Genomic DNA, 22,585 nt, shown 5'->3' with positions numbered 1-22,585 from the left:
ATATTAATATAGACAGTGTAGTATATTATGTTAATAAATTAAAATTCTTAGAGCAAATTAGACTCCAAAAACACCACCAATTTGTTTCATAGGCTCGTAATACAGGATAAAAATAAAACAACGCATACATTTCGTTTCAATTTATATCAGTTACGTCACCACAAATAGTTATGACACAATATTACAGGATGGAAACCTTACTTTACAATATAATCTAACAAATTCAATATTGTTAATCGGAACCCAGCCGCATCGAAATTGGATTGAGAACCAGTCACCATAAATAAAAAAAAGAAAAAACAATGCGTAAACAATTATTCAGTCATAAGAAATAAAACTAAAAAAATATAAACACGTTTAGAGCCTATAAAATATAGTCATGATTTGAGTTTGGTACAGTCAACTTCAGGTCAGTGGTAACAGTTTTATAGGAAAATCGTACTTATTACTATCGAGTTAAGGTGCATGACAGTTACCACTGACGTGCGGTCTACCGTACATAGTAAAATAAATCATAAAATTAACGGTCACACGCTGTCATTCTTTAATTTCATAGATGACAGCGGTGGGACGCACAGATATAATGAACACCACAGAATATAAATTCTAATCCAATTTCGAAATACAGGGGTATTCCTAAATGTTATTGGAAAGAACAGGCAATGAGGCATTTGTCGCGAGAGTGCGTCCGCCAGTCACCGCAGTACAAACTACGTACTGAGCCATTTCTCTGACAAATATACAATTCATGCCGACGGCCACGCGACACAGGATTCAAGCTGGCAGGAATAAAAAACTTGTTCGTTATTACATTAAAGCAAAATTCGGTACTTGCGCTAAGTTACTAATCTTAAAAAATAAAAAGCATATTTTTTTATTATTTAAAAAATCCTTGTAAACCCACTCTTATCCCATCACAACCTCCTAATCTGATCACAGCTTTACTTACGACAATTTTACTTTACTCTAACATTAAATTTTACCAGACATAAGCGGTTGAAATTATAACATCATATAATTAATATGTAATATGAAAAAAAAAACATACAAACAAAATTCTTAGCGGGTGACAGTTGAAGTTCTTACTCTGACAGACAAAATTCTCCAAAAAGAATTTACTATATCAACAAAATTTTTCGCGCTTCAATATTAAAGTATCAAAAACAATAGAATCAAAATTGTGCGTTTTTCTAATCCTACTCGATTCTTAACAACGCATATATCTGGTAATATTCTTCACACATTTAAACATAAATCCATTAGTTAGTACATAAAGGGTGGACACTCAGTTTGCGTTCGATAAATAACAAACAATCGTGGAGAGGTCGTGGGAGAGGTCGTGGTGGCCTAGTGGGTAAAGGACCAACCTCAAGTACGAGGGCGCGGGTTCGATCCCAGGTCAGGCAAGTACCAATGCAACTTTTCTAAGTTTGTATGTACTTTCTAAGTATATCTTAGACACCATTGGCTGTGTTTCGGATGGCACGTTAAACTGTAGGTCCCGGCTGTCATTGAACATCCTTGGCAGTCGTTACGGATAGTCAGAAGCCAGAAAGTCTGACACCAGTCTAACCAAGGGGTATCGGGTTGCCCGGGTTACTGGGTTGAGGAGGTCAGATAGGCAGTCGCTTCTTGTAAAGCACTGGTACTCAGCTGAATCCGGTTAGACTGGAAGCCGACCCCAAGATGATTGGGAAAAGGCTCGGAGGATGAAATAACAAACAATCGTTTTCAAATAATATACTCAAATCGTGATTTTAACCTAAAAAAATATAATCCTATATTTAATCGACATAGGTAAAAAAGGAGTAATTTCTCAATTCGACAGGATTTTTATCTTCTTTACCCAACTAAAGACTGTAGTGTTCTTGGACTAGTCTGATTAGTGTTATAAACTTGTTCTAATTTACACAAAAAAAGTTCTTAGGGGTTTTCGCACAAACTGAATGTCCACTAATATTCATAGATATGACAAATGAATTCCACGAATATATAAAAAAACTGGAATGCTTGTGGATATCGCCAATCATTGTATTCGTTTACGATTAGTACAAAAATACATAGAAGAATTGTTACTTTTCAGTATTGGGTGGTAATGACACCACAGCATACTCAGACTAGGGATGTTGATTTATTTTATCGATATATTTGTTATGGTGGTTTTATAATGTTATGATCGATACTAAAAAAATATTGTCTGTTCTTACAGTTGTATGAGTTTTTAATTTGTTGTTGTAGCCTTGTCTAGTTATTTTTATAGAACTCATTATATATTTTATCACACTCGATCCTCTTATGTATAAGTTTTTAGAAAGCCATGGTTGTCATCACCACCCAATATTAAAACAGCAACATGAAAACCAGAAGTTCTAAGGAAACGATCAGACCACAGTCGTAGATATACTTAAAGTATAAAATATTAAATGTAATTAAGTATTGTATATAATGAGCAGCGACTAATATAAAATAGATGTGCTACGAATTGTCGATGAAGAGATATTCTGAGTACAATGTTGTACCCATTTTATGTTGAAGGCTAGTCGAATACGCTATGTAGGGTCAAACCATCTGGGTAAGTAGTAATCCCACAGTTAAGATACTTTTTAGTATCCTATGACTTATGGCCTGGGACACCTTCAAATAAGTAAAAGTCAAGGTTATGTCAATTTTCAGGTAATCTGGTGTAAGTATTGAAGTAAAATGGTGTACGGATGTTGACCTTATGTGGAACACCGCTTACCCAAATGGTATATTATAGTACAATTTCGTGTGGTATTTATCGATATACGAGTACTCGACTAGCCCCCCTCCCTAGAAGTTCAAAACCATCGTGTCCGTAGAACTAGAGCCATATTTTTTTAATGAACAATGTCACACATTGCTTTAACCGTTATCTTAACATACATGATACATACTAATGTACTTATTTTTAACAGATTGGTACCGCGGTACTTTTGGTACCGCGGCGCTAAATGCAGACGCAGAAGCGGTGAAACTTACTAGTGTTAAATGAGTTGTGAACAATTTTATACATATCAAAATCTGTACAGTATTTACTTTTCTTCGACTTGAATATTTTTTTGGTATCGAGAATAAATCATGTGTGAAAGAGAGGACGCTATACAGGGTGAATAGATCCGTCTCTTGACTTATCTGATGTTAAAGATATTCTTACAACACACATTTAAATGGTATAATGTGGTCTTCATCATGAGACAAAAGGTTTGAAGTCTCAACAAGTCGAAAAACCATTCATAAATTTTTCACAACTCTTTAAGCCAGCATCCATCCGGATTTCCAGATCTTAAGATCCGTCCTAAAATCCGGATATCTACAGACAAAATTCCACGAAGAAACTACTAGAAATGGACACTTTCAAAGGTGAAAACCTATACACGAACAATTTATAGATTATTACGTATAATGACTGGATTCGCCCGCGACTTTACTTTACATACGATTTTAGTCTTTAATCTTATTACAATAAGAACCTTAGTAGCTTAGCATAAGATGATACGAGACTGGAAAGTTTGATCGATACGAAATCGCCTAGGGTTGACAAATTACGCATTTTATTTTCATAAAAATGTTATAAAATCTGGAAGATTTTTTTTCGATGTCTCATTTCTAATAACTGTCATTGTCATATGACAGTTCGTCCATATAAACAATGCTTTACCATTCAATTAGTCAAAGCCAACTTCGAACACAACACAACCATTTTAATTTTCTATACATATTAAAAAAAAAATGTACTTTTGGAAGTATAAACTACCATCATTTAATTAAATCCACAACCTAATTTGTTTAAGTAAAAAATAAGAATCAAAATAATACGATAATAATAAAAATAGTACAAAAATGTCCAAAAACACCACTACATATTTATAACATAAATAATCTCGGTATATACTGTATTTATAAAATAAGAAAACCTTATATTACACTTCAATTTCACTACTTTTAATTATTTAGCAAGAAAAATTAAATTTTAACCACAAAAATACGTTTGAATGTCCATCATTACAAAAACATTGTAATTTAACAATTCGTTTTTATTCCCTTTGTCACACCCTCCATTAAAGGAGTGACGTCACATACCATGTGCCTACTATCAACCAATGACATGTATGACCCCTATAACGCGGTATACGCGAGACACAATTGATTTTTCTATCTATACTAATATTATAAAGCTGAAGAGTTTGTTTGTTTGTTTGAACGCCCTAATCTCAGGAACTACTGGTCCGATTTGAAAATTTCTTTCAGTGTTAGATAGCCCATTTATCGAGGAAGGCTATAGGCTACTTTTATCCCGGTACGGGAAGTAGTTCCCACGGGATGCGGGTGTAACTGCTGGCAGAAGCTAGTTCAATTATAATAAGCCACAGACAAGCGGTTAAGGAAGTTTTCGTAGAGATGATCAAATAATATAAGGTCGAAATTCGGCATGTACCGTAAAGGATCTATTTATTGTTTTGGCAGTTTCAAACGATTTTCAGAAAACGTGGGTCAACTGACAACAGTCGGCCTCAACATAGTCGGTTGTCATGTCATTGGTTGATAACTTTTCAAGAATTCAAATTCAATTCTACGTAATTAATCAACCCTGCGTCGCGTGTAAAAAGGTAAATAAATAAAAAATACTAAAGCAAGCACCGGTAGAGGTAGAAAGAGCGCTAAACGTACTGACGCTGATTCGGCGATACGATTACATGAAGAATTTCGCGAGGGAAGTCACAGTACTGAAGTTTTTAACTATATTTTGTTTAATGTGAACAAAAATTATTAGGGTTGGAGCAAAAATATTGATTTTTGAGAAGAATAATTAACACAATGTTGCTAAATTACATAAAGAATAGAGCAGTTGAAATTAATTGCAATCCATATTATGTGCTATACAAGATATATTTCAATAATTATTTACATGAAAAAGAAGCAATTTACACGAATAAATATGGCCATCATATAGCGTCAACAAAAAAGGCCTTTATACAATACACTACAGAAAAATAATATTACAAAAAATAAACAAAATACTTCAGTACCGTCCCCCGCTTACAATCTCACTAGACTATGGCAACACTGTTTACAGTCCCGCTAACTTATAGCAACACTATCTGATCACTTGCTTGTACCCTAGAACCTTACTGCCGCTATAATTCGTTATCTCACCTACCTATCTATCTCTCTCACGGCCCTTTCTGTTTAATACCTGAAAAGAGAAAAAAAATGTATTAAAATCACTACACATTATAGAACAAAGTCTTCCGCAGCTTATCAGTGTTTTTGCTTTAAAACAATTTTTGAACCGATCTTTCAAGTGAGTTTTATAAAAGTATATGTTTTAATTTATAGCCAAAAGGCAGAGAGGGTCATTGGTAAAAAGATACTCGGTGACGCTATGGCCTGCGAATCTCATAGCGATGGAATCGTCACGATTAACCCAACAGTTATGAAATATTGAAGGTGACAAGCAGTATTGAACCTTCAATAAGTATTTAGTCGTCCAAACGCGACAGCGAGTCACTGGGTGTTAACTCGCTGCTCGCGCTTTGAGCTTGTCTTGCATTGAATAGGTATTGAGTGGCCACCTAAAGCTTGGTCTCCGTCTGAACAGTATAGTGTACAGTGGCAGTACATGTGTAGTGTAGCTACAGTGTGCAGTAGTTACCTGCCGCTCAGTGCTTGCTGTGGAACTCCTTGAGGCAGAGCGCGCAGGACCACGAGCCCTCGGGCGGCGTGTCCAGCGGCGGCGCCAGGCAGTACATGTGGTAGCCGCGGTCACAGTCGTCGCAGAACAATAGCTGGTCCTGGAATTGCAATCAGAAATCTTTTTATAATGGTGTCCACACCGATTGTCACTTGTCAGTCATGTGAACTTTATGCTATCTCAACTTTGACAGCCATCGTCCAAAACCTCGCGCTTAAAAGAGCGAGTTATCTCCAAGTTGAAAACGAAAGTTCATGTCTCTTTTTATCGACAAGGAAAAGTGATTCAAACAAAGATCTACCCCGATAACATCATAAAAGCAGAATGTATGTGTTACGAAATATATAGCCCGGTACGCTGCCCTGTGCTCATGACGTCATGAATCGACGCCATATTGTCGAATTGACAACATAATGACAATAAATAATATAATGACGAACCAGTACAATATAACGCCTAATCTTTACATCATAGGACCCGTTCAGACAGACCGGCTCGGAGAGGAGAGCAAATTCTTAACACGTTGAAAATTGAGTACTTAGTATTTGAAGTAAGGTTTACTTTTGCATGCGCACTGCTTTTGTCATTAAGAATGCTCGAAGGCGCTCGGTGTGAAATAATAAGAGCCGACCGGCTCCGATCGTGTAATTTTTTTCGGTCTTGCTTCTCGGAGCCGATCGGAGCCGACTCTGGTCTGTGTGAAAAGAAAAATGCGCGCCGATGCTCTCCGAGCTGGTCTATCTGAACGGACCCATAAGCGCAGGCAAGTACATCGATTTATATAACTCACATCATTATCACTAGTCCCGCAGACGGAGCAGCACTTGCACTCGATGCACTGCCAGCGGTACTTGCGCACCGACACGATCATGTTCACTGTGAACTGCAGGCACGTTGGGTGACCTGGGGAAATACAAATAAAGTGTGATGCGGGCCGGAGAATGCATGGTATGGTGTTTGGAGCTCTTTACCCTTGGCACATGGTAAAATTAACAACAAAAATTATAGAGAACGAAAAAAGATTGAAAAATGATAATAGTGAACAATTTGTTGCAATCAAACGGTACTGATGATAGACTAAAACGAAAATCGACTTAAATTACTCAGTTAAAATCAATCTTATAATGACTAAGTTAAGGATACTTTCGTCAGTTGATAAGGAAATAAAGAGCTCCAAAACGTCATAAAAGAAAATATTCACGTATTGTAAGGCACAGTGTTTTCTTACCTTTTAAAAATCTTCAATCACCATCTCAATTTCTTTACTATGTTTATTCATTGCAAAACTTTTTTATGACAGGGGAAAACATAATGTGCCGAACAATAGTGAAAAATAAAATTAAATAAACAACACTTATTCAAATAATTAATGACTTAAACTTTATTTAGGAAGAAAAGTAAAACAAATGTCTAAAGGGAAGTGCACATTCACTATTCTTCAGCACAAAGATACCAAATAAAAATCGACTAAGATCGAGTTCATACAATTTAATTCTGATAAAGTAGCATTGTTATACAAAAATAAAATAATAAAAACGAAAAAACATGAAATATTCTTTTTTTTTTGTATATATTCTCGGTCTTATGCTATAAAAAAATATGGAACAACAAAACGGAAACAGTTTTTTTTTATATATTTATCTTTGGGTATCCGCATTTATGCACTTCCCTGCAGCCATTAAACTTTAAAAATAAAATATATAGATATTGCCGAGACGGATAATATATGAGAAATCAACATTTGGTACAACAAACATTATATATCAATAAAACAGTAAATAGTACTTATAAGTACTGAAAACTTGCAATAATCGAGTTATGTATTTGAAAACACTTGGACATACGTTTAAAATCCCACATAAACTTGATAATAAATAATATTTATTTGAGTTGATTATTATAATATAGCTATGATTTGATTATTTCTGTAACATTACTAGACATGTGGTACAATTATGGTGATTATTTATATTTGGTAGATTTGATACTAATATTGCAGACATAGTGTTAACTAGGGGGCTCTTAGGGTATAAATTTTAATTAGCAAATGTAGGTGGAGTTCTTCCGTAGTTAAATGAATATTTTTTGCTTTTGATATTACCACGAGAAGAGTAGACAAAATGATTGCCAGAAAGTTATTTTAAAATATCATTAAAATGTCGTAAAATTTGAATTTTGCTTGCTTTAAAAACAATAAATTTTGTAATCCATTCAGATAATAAGTGACATGAAAAATATGTTTTTGTCAATTAAAGTTTTGACACCGAATCACTTATTAAAATCAATCCAAATCAAAAGACAATTACTTATTAAAATGAACACCCTCAAAAATATATAAAGAAAGACATATAAGAAGAACTATCAAAGGTTACAATTGCACATACTAAGGCACCTAACAGACGAGAGACAATATTAATATAATATTTTATTATTTATATGTTTATATAAAACGGTAACTTATACCTATATTCCTACTTCACGCCCGCTCGATCCCTTGAAGGGTTTTACAGCGGCACCAACTTAAGTACATAGGTACCATTTCATGCCAAAATGGGGTAAATACAGTGACGCACATTATTCAAAATTATACAAAGAAAATATTTTAAATTATTCACAATTTATCGAACCTGTGTATACAAACTGAATATATACTTAAAAACTGATTTTTGAAAATATATATTTTGAACAAAACACGCCATTGAGTACGAACCCCTAAGATTTCATATAAAAGATCAATAAGAGAACAATGTCAGAATCATTGTCACAACAATAAACTAAACTATGTAAATATATTCTATAACTTATATAGAAACATACTAAAGAAAAATAAATTGTCAATATATAATAATGTCTATTTATAAAACGTAAAACCTAATTTCGATTAAAATTTTCTTACAAATTAAACAAAACATTCTATAAACTATAGGAATGATATTTTTTATGTTCAATGCATAGGCATTAGAAAATAAATAAACAGCAGAGATATTTGATAACATTAAATCTATGGTCATGAGAAAATAGTTATAACGATAAAATATGGAAGGCCTTATTTTAATTGCCCTTTCTATTAAAATCTAAATTAAAAAAAAATATGTACAAGATGCGGTTTATAACGGTACAAAAAAAACAGCGCATTGAAAAATAACATGAAGTTAGTCTTTGTCAAACTTAAATAATTTTCAAAATCTTTGGGTTATCGGTACAAAAACAGTGATAAAAAAGGCACATATAAGCTCCTAGGTAAGGTTATAACATTAATGTAATAAGCTAGTATTATGGGACCCGCCTACGCCTAAAAACACCCAGACTAAGTAGTACTTGAATATAAGAATGCATAAAAATGGGTAAGTATGTATCGTCACTAGAACCTCCCCTATATGATTTTAAAGATATTTTTACACCCAGCAGAGGCGAAAAAGACAAATAATTCTTTCACCCCTAGAACTAGGCAATATATTTTAAACCCATATGATAACGTTAGGTATATGAAACAACTTCATAATGAATTATTAAACAAAATATTATTGCTATTTAAAATTGCGTAGTCGGGTAACTGTATCCCCGGGCCCAATATATCTTGCACAACATTTGGAAGTTACTTTAAAAGTATCGATTAACCAAGTTAGTGTCATCAGGCCACATTGGCAGTCTACTGGTTTTGATAATAAACATTTAAATAAAAAAGGTCTTCTAATCCATACTCGCAATACACTTTGTGACATTTTTGGATATCCATTAAGACCAAAGTTCAAACTGTTAAGTCTTCGTAAATGTTTAACTAATAATTTTTAAGTTAAAGTTTCAAACTTTTCAAAAGTTGTATTAAGAAAAACGTACGTTTATGTCGTCGATGAAAATTACCCTTGGGATTATAAAAATACGAAATTCCAGAAATAAGAACATCTACATAAACGAATGTTTAGAGCACAGATCAGCTTTGTCTATGACATTTGCAACTGTCCGCCATGTTGTTTCAAGACATATTGGGCGCGAAGAACCGCGTGCGGTGACTTTGTTGCAGCGTGACTAGAAAGCTAGGACATCTGAACGTAAGACGTCACTCAAGTTCTAGAATGACGTCATTATTTGGCATCAAGCGAAGCTATGACTAAATTATATTCGTTGTAGTGTTGCCAGCACACGAGATTTTTAAGATGACATAATTTTATTATTAAGAAAAGAACTTACATGCTAATTTGGAATAGTGAAACGACAATAAAATTTAATTTTAGGTATGTGACGAGAATAAAATCGCTTAAATTACTAATTTGAAAATCATACATAATGTAAACTTTGTGTAAAAACATTAAAATATAAATCCTAGGTTGATTGATAAAACCAATCCCATTCCCACTCGCTTTATCGATAAATCTGGCAACACTACACTAGTTCCCACACGAAATCATGTAATTTTGATAAGGCACTTGTACTCACTAAAAATAATAAAAACATTAAGGTATAAACATTACAACAGACAACAATTTAAAATATCTCATCATTTGGCATCCATCGTCACAAGTGTTGTTTTTTTTAAATGGCAACACCAAATCACAAAGTGCCAACATAGACACAGATAAAACTTCACACTGATATGTGATATAGAACTATGATAGGGATATTCTCTCTATAATTTAAATGTTCGGTTATGAGATATGGTATACTTTAGACAAAGATTTGACATATCTATTGTGATGCCACTACACTAATATTATGATTACAACATTATAAATACTAAATATGCATCAAAGGTCTTTTCATTCGAAAATAAGAGTATGAAACGTGGAATGTAACTTTTAAAACTAGCCATCAGACATTCTCTTTGGTAGGACCGACAAAAAAACCACGGCGTGTGAGCTTTTTTGTGACAGACAACACACACAAATAATACTCAGATTTTAGATGTTATTCGAGCCGGCGAGGTGTACATCACAGTCGTAGGTAGGGCTCTGACGGGAGGGGGGAGACACGGGGTACTGGCCGTACTCGTCATTGAGGAGTTTGGTTTGAGACGCGAAGTTATCGAAGTCGTCAGCTGAATAGGACATGGAGGAGACAATTTCGACGACTCCATTGAGTTTGATGGTGTCTCTGAGGTGCCGATGGCGCTCGCAGACGCGGTTCTCGAGGTGGTAGCAGGACGCCTTGGGAAGGCCGTTGCGTGGCGGCCGGCCGCGCCTCTTACCTGATCTGCCGCAGTCGGAGCAGCTGACTAGCTGTTCTGGAGTGCCTGTCTTCTTGTTTTCACGGTCATCGCCGAGGCAGAAGTCGCAATATGGTGATGGTGACGCCTTCGAAAAGAGCAAAAACATTTTTAATATAATTTCCAACAAAATTCAACATTATTTTTCTAAGTTCGCCAGTGTACTCACCTCCTTCGCCTTAGTAACGCCAGGTTCCTTGACTTCAGGGGTCGCGGAGGCCGAGGCCACGGGTGCTGAAGGCGCTGCATGCACGGCAGCCGACAACGGCACATGCGCCGAGTCTGAACTAGACGTGTCCGCCGACGCAGGCCTGGGCGGGGGCGAAGGCCGACGCACGGGAGGCACGGGTGGACCAGCTAAACAAAATACCACGTGAAAACGGACCATTGATGACCAGTATTTGTAAATGCTACAAGCATTGCTTTAGCCATCTACTCCGATAGTCATTCTAATCTCTTCACAAGTACAGCAGACAGAGATAAAGCGACATAACATTGTAGCAGTAGAAAGAAAAATTGTAACTACTGCCCGATATATGGGCCATCTCTAACACTCGGATTGTGAAAGCGTTGTCAAAGAATACAAAAGCGTCAATGATCTCTCACGGCCTGATCTAAATTGCTTTTTGTGTCTCAATTGGAGGCCATAATTGGCTATATCTCATATCTAGGAGTTCTTTAAGTCATCGTCCCCTGCTTCATGTTTTTCGAAAGTTCTATTACGTTAAACTTTGTTTTTTTTTTTTTTAATTTTTAAGTGATTCAGAATCCGTGTGTTCGCAAGCTGCATACGACATAACTTGAGAATAGAATAGGACGAGAATGAAGGTAGGTCTAACCCTCAGGCGGCGGTGTCGGGCGCCGAGCGGGCGTATCCTGGAGGCCGGCTGGTAAGAAACAATCATGATTATATCGGTGGAAATATCTGTGCACCTGTTCGACGTCTGTAGGGTTAAAATAGATGGCAATAATCACGTTTAAGTTAGGATTAACCTTGTACTGAGTGAAACTACCACTTAATCACCATTTTTTGAAAAAAGTAAGCCGTTAATAGTTTTGAATTTATAATCAGTTTTTTGGTTTGAACTCTCTCAGGGTCCTTATTTAAAGAAGAAATTGGTATTCAAAAAGGTTTATTCGTAGTCGAGAATTATTCTTCAAGAGATGTGAACACCACAGATATTATCACCGAAATAAGAAGCGTACATATTAGGAAATTTTAATTAATTTTCCAAGTTGCGCTAAAAAATTTCTTAGCGCATAGACCATTATTTTTAAGCGCATGTAAAAATATGTACGCGTAGACAAATATACATAATTATCATTTTCTACTCAAAAGACATATTATTATTTTATAAATAATTTTCATTCAACGTTTCTACATAATTTCCGTTTCAACTAAATACTATTTATAACAAACATAAGTAGAATTTAGTAGTCAAATAATGATGTATGAACACCACTTACGCTGCCCTCAGGACACTTGTTTGCATGAAATTATAAACATTTGTATACTCTCACGAATACCAGTAGTAATGTGCATGCATCACTCATTGCTACATCAAAAATATTTATTTTAATTTGCGCAAAAATTTCCAGGTTTGCGCAAAAACTATTCACGTTTGCGCAAAGTGAAAAAAGTTCAGCGCAAAATTCGTAAATGCGATATCAATTTGCGCTAAGTTTTTATGACTTTGTAGACTACGCTACTCTTGTTATTCTGCTGTTACCAGCCAAACTTACCACTTATCAATTGTACTATTCTTCTACTCGAAGAAGAATTATGTGCAATAAGGATCGCCTTGCTAGACGATAATATTTTCACAAGAAATCTGACTGAAGCTTCATTCAATAGAGTTCATCCTACAGTGTCCTGCACCTACTTTTACTACCCTAATTAGACTTAACACAATTATAAAAAATGGAGCCAAAACTCACCAGTCCCCACAGCGGGATTATTAAGGAAAGTGACGTAGCTATCTTGATATTCTGTCGCGGGCTGCATCGGTGCCGACGAATGCGCGGGCGGCGTATGGGCCCCGGGCCGCGAGTCGCGAGAGTCGCCGTCACTAGCGCCGGCACCCGCCCCGGCCCCTGCCGGGTCTTTGTGTGTGTGCGTGAAGTGGTATGTGAGTCCCGGTCGCGTCTTGTACTTGGCGCCGCATACTAGGGAAAGGGTCATTCGTTAGATTGTACGTTTTCATTGGTTGATTGAGTTTTGTGTCCCTGTTTAGATGCCGTAGATACAGACTGCGATTTATCATTAAGAATAATATTTTTGGCTTATGTATGTTAGAGACACAAAACTCAATCTTACAATATGAACATAAAAAAAAAAACAAAACAAATAATATAATTACACAATAACATCGAACATAATACTCACCGCCGTGATGCCTCCGTCTGCTTATATACCACACTATACCGCGATAAAATTAAGGTACCGACAGAAAAACAGGTCATAGCGTCAACAGAACAGAGCATAGAGGAGGCACCACGACGGCATCGGCGTTACAGTGTGAACGAAGCCTTAGTTATATAGTTATCCGTCATCAATCAATACCTTAAGTTAGCCGTAGGTTGTATGAGAACATTTTGCTGGTGCAAGAAAGATATTTAAAAAAAATATAGAAAAAAATAAAAAGTTTATTTTGTCAGAAGTATTTATATGTTTTTTAGAAAAGATAAGCAATAATTTCAGAAAAAGAAAAAATCTAAATAAAATTACACTTTCGCCCAAAAAATTTGACCACCCATTTTTTACCCAAAAAAAAAAAAATATTTTCAAAATAGTTCTCATACAATATACGTGGTGGAAAGCCGGCCCGTCGTGATAAGTTCTATGTTCAGTTCTAGAGGACGCACGCTTCGAGGGCTGTTTGATTGATGACTTCAAATCTATGGATCCGCCCAGCGCTAACACTGACATCATTTATTTTGGAAATAGACGATGCTGTTGATTCTGCTCTGAAATAAAGGCCTAAGAATACAGAAATATATTGCAAACTTTTTTTTTCAAGTAATTTTTAGTACCAGAAAAGTCTTATTCGTTTTAATAACTTAGGCTGCTTTTGTTCAGTTTTTTTTTTTTGCAATTTTTCACTGGTGATCCTTTAATCCTATGACACGTACAATTGTATTATTTGCTTTTTAAATCATAGAAAACGAATACATCATAAATAAAAGAAACAAGAGCAAAATCTACAGCACATCGCAAGATCCAAACTTGGAGTCCAATCAATCTTATATTTTAACACAAGAACAAAAACTTATACATTGGATAATTTTATTTGTTATTCAACATAAATATTTCTTGTATAAATTCATAACAATCTTTGGGTGATAATAGTACACTGCGTGCAAAAAACTGACTTACGTATTTAACTTGCCCAAAATTTGCAATGAAAATGCTTAAAGACTTGGTACAGTTTTTTGCACGTAAGTGTAGTTTGGATCTAAGAATAACATCAATCGCCTAATACTTCACTGCTCCATACATACAAGAAATAATAGAAAATATGAACACTATTACCGGCAAATATTTATGAAAAAATTCTGTACATCGCCCGGGCAATATCGACAATTTATAATAAACCAAGAGTAACTTAAACCTAACCTACAATGTCCACATTGCCCGGGTAATGTGTAAAATTTAGATTGGAGATATCATCGTCTGTAAAAAAATGTCACAAATCCTGTTATAAAATATTATTTCATTTATTTTCCACTGTAAAAATTTGTATAATAAAATTTATAGTAAAAACATTTCATTTAGCTTTTTTCTGCAGATAATTTATGTCATATTCCCTCACATTCAATAATTAATTAAATCGTATAAATGTTAACCAAACGCAAGAAGAGATATACAATGACTAAAATTTTACTATAATACTGAAATTTTGATATATTGTATTATAAATAGGATTATGCCGAATTATTGCAAAAGCTCGACCTATTTGCTCTTTGACAACCAGGGACTTTAACTTGATACTAATCCAGATGACTTTCGGAAAACCCCACAAAAAAATCTGATCCCAAAATCATAAAAATTCCTAAAGAAGTTTGTATATCTTCATTTTTTATACTGATGGCAATTATAACTTCATCAAAGAATGCGAAAATGGCGTAAAAACTTTTTAAAGAAAACGAATACTAAAGGGCAATTTTCCACCGCAAAACTTTAGTCATTGTGGAAGCAAAAAACCAAAAATTTCTTAAGATCTATCAACCAGAGAAATCGAATAAAATAAATAAACTATCACAGACACATGAGTCGTACACGTTCAACCAATCGGTGCATAAAATTCAAAACATTGTGATTCAAAACTTGTGATGGTTTCATAAGATCCGGTTCAGAAGGCCCGTGAAGTTATGAATGGTGCATGGAGTCGCAACGATGGAGGTTGGTGTACGTGCGTACTGGCCAGAAATAGGCATAGAATGTTGATTTTTAGCGGCAAAATTTGAAATAGGAACATGATTTCCCGCCTCCGTACAAGGAGGTATTATATCGCACGCTTTTACAAACTGGCCAATTCACATTAGGTGCAAAACGTCGATATATTTTTTTATTAATTTTTTTGACTACCAAAACACGCACCCTACTTCTTAAACATACTTGAACACATACATTTAGTATATAAGGCACAATAGCCTTGAATCGCTGCGATGAAACTGGCTACCAATCATATCTTCACGTGAAAGAAAACATTTAAAATCGATTCTCTTTACAAATCGATTTAAAATTGAACCAACTTCGTACAGAGTAAAGAGAATTCGATTTAAATTAGAATAATGTAAAATATTATAATAATAACTAGTCTAGCCTACATTATAAATAACACAACTACGCTACATTTCAATCAATAATAAAGGATTATGTGGCAGTGAAAAAAATAATTCCATTCATTGGTGTTTTAGTTTCACTTTTTCAGTATTTTTTGAACTTTTTGCATTTAATTGACTGTAGCTGAGTGTGAATGACGCTTGAATATAACCGGCAATATATTATTGGCGTATATACCGTATTCAACTCTTATAAAGGTTCTTACCGGTTAGTCATCAATGTACGCACACTTTTATAATCCTTCTATTGGTTTAAGGCTCACGCTTTGCTAACATTACACTTTGTAGAACAATCCAATATTCTTTTTTACTCTCTTTTTATTATAGATAGACTTTCTATGCGCAGTATGGGCCGAGTCGCCGAGTAATAAAAGACATATACACAAGTATGGCTATTATTAATAAAAACGTCTGTAACTATGAATAGTAGTATCGTTAGCAAAACGCAAGCCGGTTACCTACAAATGAGTAAATTCAGGAAGTACACGGTTTCTGCCAACCTTAGGAAGATATAAGGCAAGATATGCCTAAAGGTCTTAAATCCACGCGGCATATAACGCGAAGATAATCATAATTAACAAAATATACAGTAAAAGGTTAAAAGTCAATAATTCAGTTGTTCTCACTGAGAAGCTAAGGCTAAGTACTAAATAGAAGTAGAAGAAAGATTTTCATATTTTTAACTACCACGTGAGATTGCTAACTTTAATCTTCAAACTGTGACAATTGAATTATTCAATATTCTCTGTATCAATAAAGTCCATCTTACAAAGAGGTTGCTTACTGCTTTCTACCATAAACTTCATTGCTCTGTAAAAAGATCCCATTCCGCAAAAAAATCTACAGACTATAGAAGACTATACAAGATATAAATGAAAGGAAACCGATTACATTTATTTCCCGCGATTTTTTACCAGCACATTTTTTATTATAAGGCCTCAAGCATACCGTCCTGTCTCTAGTGAAAGAGTTAAAAAGAAAATATCAAGCAAAATTAAAGATAATTTGCAATTTCGCTTCAAATATTCGACAATTTCCCAAGCCCTCAGCTTCTCAGCAAAACTCAAAAATTTGGCCTTAACAGTAACTCAATCTAAATGCATTACATTTTCGCAATTACAATTATAAATAATTAAATAAAATGACCACTAATAACCTTCCAATTCCTAACAGTTTGCAGTGTTCTGTAGAAACAACGCGGAAATATTACTAAATTTAATTTAATCCTACCAATTATTACTAGTATTGCCAGAAAAGAAAAACGAGAACTACCATCATCCCGCTTATTATTTTTTATAACTATCTCATTGTATAAAAAAATACCTCTTTATCAGTATGGGCTTTAGAGGACCACAAACAGGCATGATTTTGCTATCCCATCCACTATGTAATGATAACTGTGCCACTTGTACTAAAAATTCTACCAATATGTACGAGATTATTTCTTCCACATTTGAGTAAAAGATAGCCAATAAAACCAGTCTACAAATCAGATATTTTCTATCAGATCTAACGCTTTCGTTTCCACAGAGCACTGTACAAACACATCTCCTAGTAATATTATCTAAAATTTAGCAATTTCATTTAATTCCGATAGTGTTTCGAGATTCTTACGCTAGCTAATATTCACATCATACATACATACACAACAATAAAAAGGCATGTTTGCGACTCGTTACAAACTTCACGCTTATTATTGTATGTCCTTACGCTCTTTTAATTGGAAGAACAGCTGTTCATGGTTGGATCATTAATGTGCTATGTTTTAAATTTTCCTACAATATATATTTAGGGAGCTTATTGCTAAAGGAAATGTCATTGAAGATCCTTGGCAATTGTTACGTGTAGAAGCCAGTAAGTCTGACACTAGTCTAACCAAGGGGTATTGGATTGCCCGAGTAACTAGGTTAAGGAGGTCAGATAGGCAGTCGCTCCTTGTAAAACACTGGTACTCAGCTGCATCCGGTTAGACTGGAAGCCGACCCTAAAATAGTTGGGAATAGGCTCGGGAGATGATAATGGATAAAGGGAATAAGTGAATTCCTTGTCAATTTCTAGCTACAATACACACACTTCGGACGCTTAGACTCGGGCGCAAGAACCGGAAGACGTTGTGAGGTAATTTTGTACTAAGTAAGACGAAGTGCTTTTCCACACTAGTGTATTCGCTTAACTTAGGTCGAGTAGAAGGGCTGAGATTTTAATACCATTCGGACACTTATTTTAGCAAGGATTTTATATGGACATGGAAGACATTTTAAAATACGTATTCTCTTTTAAAACTATGTAGTATCTATGTGGTTAGCTGCCAGATATTTTTCAACAAGTTTTGCAAAATGACCAGACCGGTCAATCTGTAATAACATTTGATGTTATTTCTCTATATTTTTACTCAATTTTATATTTTGTGAAAGAGCATACAATAATAAGTATTTCCGTAGGTTTGCATACGAATCGGCCTAGTATCTATAACGCTAAATATTACAGTACTCATTGGCCCTGCACTATTACAACTATGCAATGCTTACCTCAATGATATTTTGTTTATAAATCTATCCAGCTTGAGTTGACTGGTCAATGCAAATAACAACAAAATGTAGACCTCAACCAATGTGCGAACTATCCAAAACGTTGATACTACACTAGCGGAAGATTTCTATAACCGATCTTTCCATCTATCTGCGATTAAAGATTGAATTTTAACATTAGCTTCATATAGATTGTCAAATTTCAATCTCTAATCCCAAATCAATGAATAGATTATATAGACATCCACTGTAAATATATTATTACATACATTTAAATATATTTTCTTTACTTTAAAATTTATTGCCAATAATAAAATATTACTAATTATGCATGCTAATATAATAATTTATTAGATTTATATAATTTTAACTCTATCAGTAGTCCAGTATCTAACAAACCATAGACGCACTCAGGTACAATTTAAGTTAATAGCTTTTTGAATAATAACCATATAAGGAGAAGGCTAGGCAGATGATGAAACGAAAAATAAATATTAAATTTAATAGAGCCAAACTTAAGTTAAACTTTGTCAACCTTATTTTTCCTTGTTTTTATTTGCATTGACCAGAAAACTCGAATAAATGTATATATTTTTTTATCATTGAATACTTCTACAAACGCTCAGGTCCTATGCTACACCATTGTTGAGCAAAAATTCACTTTGTTATCTTGTGGATTTTCATGTGTAGGATTATGTTTTAGTAGATAGATCCAAGCAGATAAATCATTTGGAACATTCGAGAATATATTATGAAATGAAGAATGCATCGAAATCGAAATGAGAAAAAAGTACAAAAACATCAATATTAAATTCAGTGCACTGTAAAATAGCCATTCAATCACTCAAGAGAAGGTTTAAGGATAAAAAGCTTTATAATTTTTTCTAAAGAAATCTTACAATCAGTTCTATTGTATTGCCATACACAGTCCAAATATTTCAATAAGCAAACAGTATAAACTGTATTTTTTTCCCAGTGTTGCCATAATCATCTGCTTGGCTATCTACGGTAGTATATTGCACTCACAGGAATGTCTAGCTGTATCAACTATTGTTTTCGTTGTAGGGTATACAATCTATGCTAAATGTATCTATAAAACTATTCCTTATATATTGGTATAGGTATCTTGTTGGCGTTGCTGTAGATTATTGAATTTGTATTTTGGAAGCTGGTCATAGGGAATGGGACAGACATATTTTACATAAGTTCATATAAGAAATCGATAACCATGGAGGTTTTAAAAGAGAACCATCAACAAACATCAGTTCCAAATTCAAATGTTTTTTTTTTTGCTTCAGTCCTCATTTCCTACCATTCCAAATTCAAATGTTAATTTCTTTATTTGTGTCAAATCTCAATGTTCTTTCGTGCCAGTCCCATTCCCCTTTGCCAAACTTCATGATATGTGTTGTAACTGCAAGGAGGTTGCGTACTACTAAGGACCTGAGTGAGGGCGGGCCAGCTAGTGCCTCCTCCGAGAAGACTTACGTTCACAGCCGAAAGGTTTCTCGCTGTCGCCGGGCACCTCGTATGGAAGAGTTCCTTGTGCGCGCTTGCCGCGACCTCGCCCCTGCAAACATATTGCCTTCAGTACAGTAATATTTTGGAGGTTTTAAATATGTTCTACTTATTTCGAGATCCCTGGCCTCCAGTCTTTTTAGTAACCATAAGTGATCATTTTATATAAGTAAGATTAATGCTTTATACTGAAGGTATATTAAATAACATGTAATTCAGGAATTAGTCCCTTTTCTTTGAAAAGTAAAATAGTTTTTCCTTTTTTCCACCAATGAGCTCCTTTGACAATAAAGTTGTCACTTAGTTACTTTCTTACAATATCAATTTCATACAACTTCTGCACTTCAGAATATCATTAAGATCCTCTATACTAGAAATTCACTCTATATACACGCCAAAAGCATCACAAAACCTACAAAAATTAAAAAAAAAATAAAACAAGTAGTGAAACGTTTCCGATATCATACTCACAGCTCTGCCCCTCTTGGCGGGCGTGTCATCGGGCTGCGATTTCCGCGTGCGGCCCCCGCGGGACCCGGGCCCCGTCGGCGTGGCCCCGCCGCGCCGCTTGCGTCTGTTCGCGTACGTATCATCATAGTAGTCCTCATCAGACTCAGCTTCTGGCTCTTCACCTGTCTCCATTTCCTCCATTGCTAGTTCATCGTAGAACCATTCCTGGGGAAGAGAGTGCTTTTGAGAGACGTTAGCACATTCTTTTGTTGGGGTGTGCTCAATTGAATAGATACAATTTTGAAGTAATAATAAGACACTGTTATGATTCAGGGCACACTTATGAAGATCAATTTAGTATGTGTAAAGTAAATAGAGGTAACAACAATAACTTAAAAAATTAACGGCTTTCTATATTGCCAACACTTTGCAATTGGAAAATGAATTTTGATGTTAACTCCACATAAAAGATGTCGAATTTCAATATATAATCGCTAAAGAGATAGATGAGTTATAGAAATCTGTAGTGAACGTATTTAATTTGTTACCTTTGGATCATCTTTAGCAGCAGTCTGTGAGCCGTCCCTGCTATCATCACCAGCTAGTGCGTCTCCGGGGACACCGGAACTGTTTTCTCCTTCACCGGTGACATCCAAAGAGTCTGGTGCTCCGGCCCAACCCCATCGTGTTGATGACATTGTAAGGTATTGGCGGCGGGCTTTGCGCCATCTAGATTATACATAGGTATTTGTTAATTATACATAGAAAGGATAATAACTTTATCATAGGAAGATCTTCATCAGACTTGGAAAGAGTTAAACCATTTCTCTTCAATATGCAGTTGGTATGATTAGATTAACATTTTGACTTCTCTTGGAGACCATTTACAATTATTAGAAATAAGGAACAGCGTGAAAACCAATATTGGCTTTAAAAAATACAAGATGTAAACAACAAATAAGCACATATGCATGTTTCTAATTATGCTTCTGATTTGTGAAGAAATGTTGTATAAGCTATAACCAACATGAGTGCATATAGTTGGACAGATATTGATGAAAAAGTAATATCTTAGATGAAACAGCTAATTCATCAGAATACTCTTTTATCCGGATGCAGGGAAAACTGCTCACAAGGTGCGGTTGAAAGCACGGGAATCATTTAGACATAATTATGGTGATCAGTCTTTTCTGTTATTGACATAATTATTTACCTCTGAGCTGGGTATGTGTACACTTGTCCTTCTTTCTGGCCTGGCATGCGTTGTCTTCTTGTCATAAATAAATTGCAGTGGCTCTGTGCGACACCTGATAATCATAGACAAAATACATAACCTTTTTATTCACACAACTATTTGCAATTGTTTATTTTATTAATAATTTACCCCACTCTAGTATGTTCTGTTTTGTTATGCATGTGTTTACAAACATAGCATCTTATACTGAATATGACATTCATTATTGCCCCAACAGAAACCTAATAAATAATAGTAATTAAGTAAGGGCATGTAATGTACAACCTTGACATGCCGTTTTTTGTATTTTCATGACATATAGATTCTCTATATTCTAGTATCCATCATAGCAATAGAGCAATACTTAGCTTTTCATACAAGTAGAAGCTCAAACCTATTGATACCTCAAACAAAGATTGCAGTCGGATTGATTTTTAGAGCAGGATAGTAAGATGTGCAACGTTACAGGAGAGAAAAGGGCAAAACACTTTTCAGCATGTTACAAACTTTATCGAAGCACTTTATCAATGGTAAATCTTGCGTGACTATCAACTAAATAGGCCGGCAACCTATTAATGATGATTTAGATTGGTTTTACAGTGTTTCAAGCCAATGTTTATGAAATTACTATCGAGTGAAGTGGGCGTCAACACAGTATGTACGATAGACAAAATCGATTTCTCACCGGTCTGTGTGTCGATAAACGGCATACGCATCCTCCGTTCCGCACATAATCGCGAGTTGAACGTTGACGAGTTCTCAATAATCTCTTTATAACTCGGGTCATTGAGAAAACTGAAACATTCAAGGCAAAAACAAACATCAAAAACCGTGCTCCTGATATGACACTTTTTTCACCAGAACTGATAACTATCGTATATATTTGTTGATCTTTGTCAAAAATGACACACTTAAGACTGAATTTAGTTAATTTACCTTTCTACTTTTGCTAAATTAGAGGGATTCACTATCTGAATCTCCGCCGCCGCCATTTTATTAGCAGACGCTACTTTGGTGACGTCAACTGACGTTCCACTGTTTCCGGTTTAATTGCCAATTCATTCCATAGAGTTCTACCATTTGGCAGTAGGTAAAAA

General features: G+C 35.0%; 1 protein-coding gene across 3 annotated transcripts; it reads right to left on the bottom strand.

Moving 5' to 3' along the window:
- Positions 1-125: 125 nt before the first annotated feature.
- On the bottom strand, positions 126-22,559 carry LOC110382479 (zinc finger protein ubi-d4). Of its 3 annotated transcripts, XM_064041367.1 has the most exons (13): positions 22,425-22,559; positions 22,174-22,283; positions 21,468-21,561; positions 20,803-20,983; positions 20,276-20,494; positions 19,775-19,856; positions 12,852-13,079; positions 11,753-11,800; positions 11,083-11,270; positions 10,896-11,001; positions 6,504-6,616; positions 5,675-5,813; positions 126-5,215 (listed from the first exon to the last, which is right to left on the bottom strand). In XM_064041367.1, the coding sequence occupies exons 1-12, from the start codon at positions 22,478-22,480 to the stop codon at positions 5,682-5,684; spliced, it is 1,557 nt and encodes a 518-aa protein (XP_063897437.1). In that variant the 5' UTR covers positions 22,481-22,559; the 3' UTR covers positions 126-5,215; positions 5,675-5,681. The 3 variants fall into 3 exon arrangements, with proteins under 3 accessions (XP_063897437.1, XP_049701608.2, XP_049701609.2); XM_049845651.2 differs by lacking the exons at positions 126-5,215; positions 5,675-5,813; positions 6,504-6,616 and having other exon boundaries at positions 10,341-11,001; XM_049845652.2 differs by lacking the exons at positions 126-5,215; positions 5,675-5,813; positions 6,504-6,616 and having other exon boundaries at positions 10,341-11,001; positions 20,276-20,479.
- Between the last annotated feature and the right edge of the window lie 26 nt (positions 22,560-22,585).

Source organism: Helicoverpa armigera, chromosome 25, assembly GCF_030705265.1.
Source record: "Helicoverpa armigera isolate CAAS_96S chromosome 25, ASM3070526v1, whole genome shotgun sequence".
NCBI classification, from domain to species: domain Eukaryota; kingdom Metazoa; phylum Arthropoda; class Insecta; order Lepidoptera; family Noctuidae; genus Helicoverpa; species Helicoverpa armigera.
The sequence above is the reverse complement of the archived record's forward strand: the minus strand, read 5'-3'. Positions and strand labels throughout refer to the sequence as shown.

Coding starts and splice junctions, on each gene's coding strand:
- LOC110382479 (XM_049845651.2), bottom strand. CDS start 22,480: ATGGCGGCGGCGGAGATTCAGATAGTGAATCCCTCTAATTTAGCAAAA. Junction 22,284..22,424: donor AATTTAGCAAAAGTAGAAAG/GTAAATTAACTA, acceptor TGAATGTTTCAG/TTTTCTCAATGACCCGAGTT. Junction 20,984..21,467: donor TACACATACCCAGCTCAGAG/GTAAATAATTAT, acceptor TGTATAATCTAG/ATGGCGCAAAGCCCGCCGCC.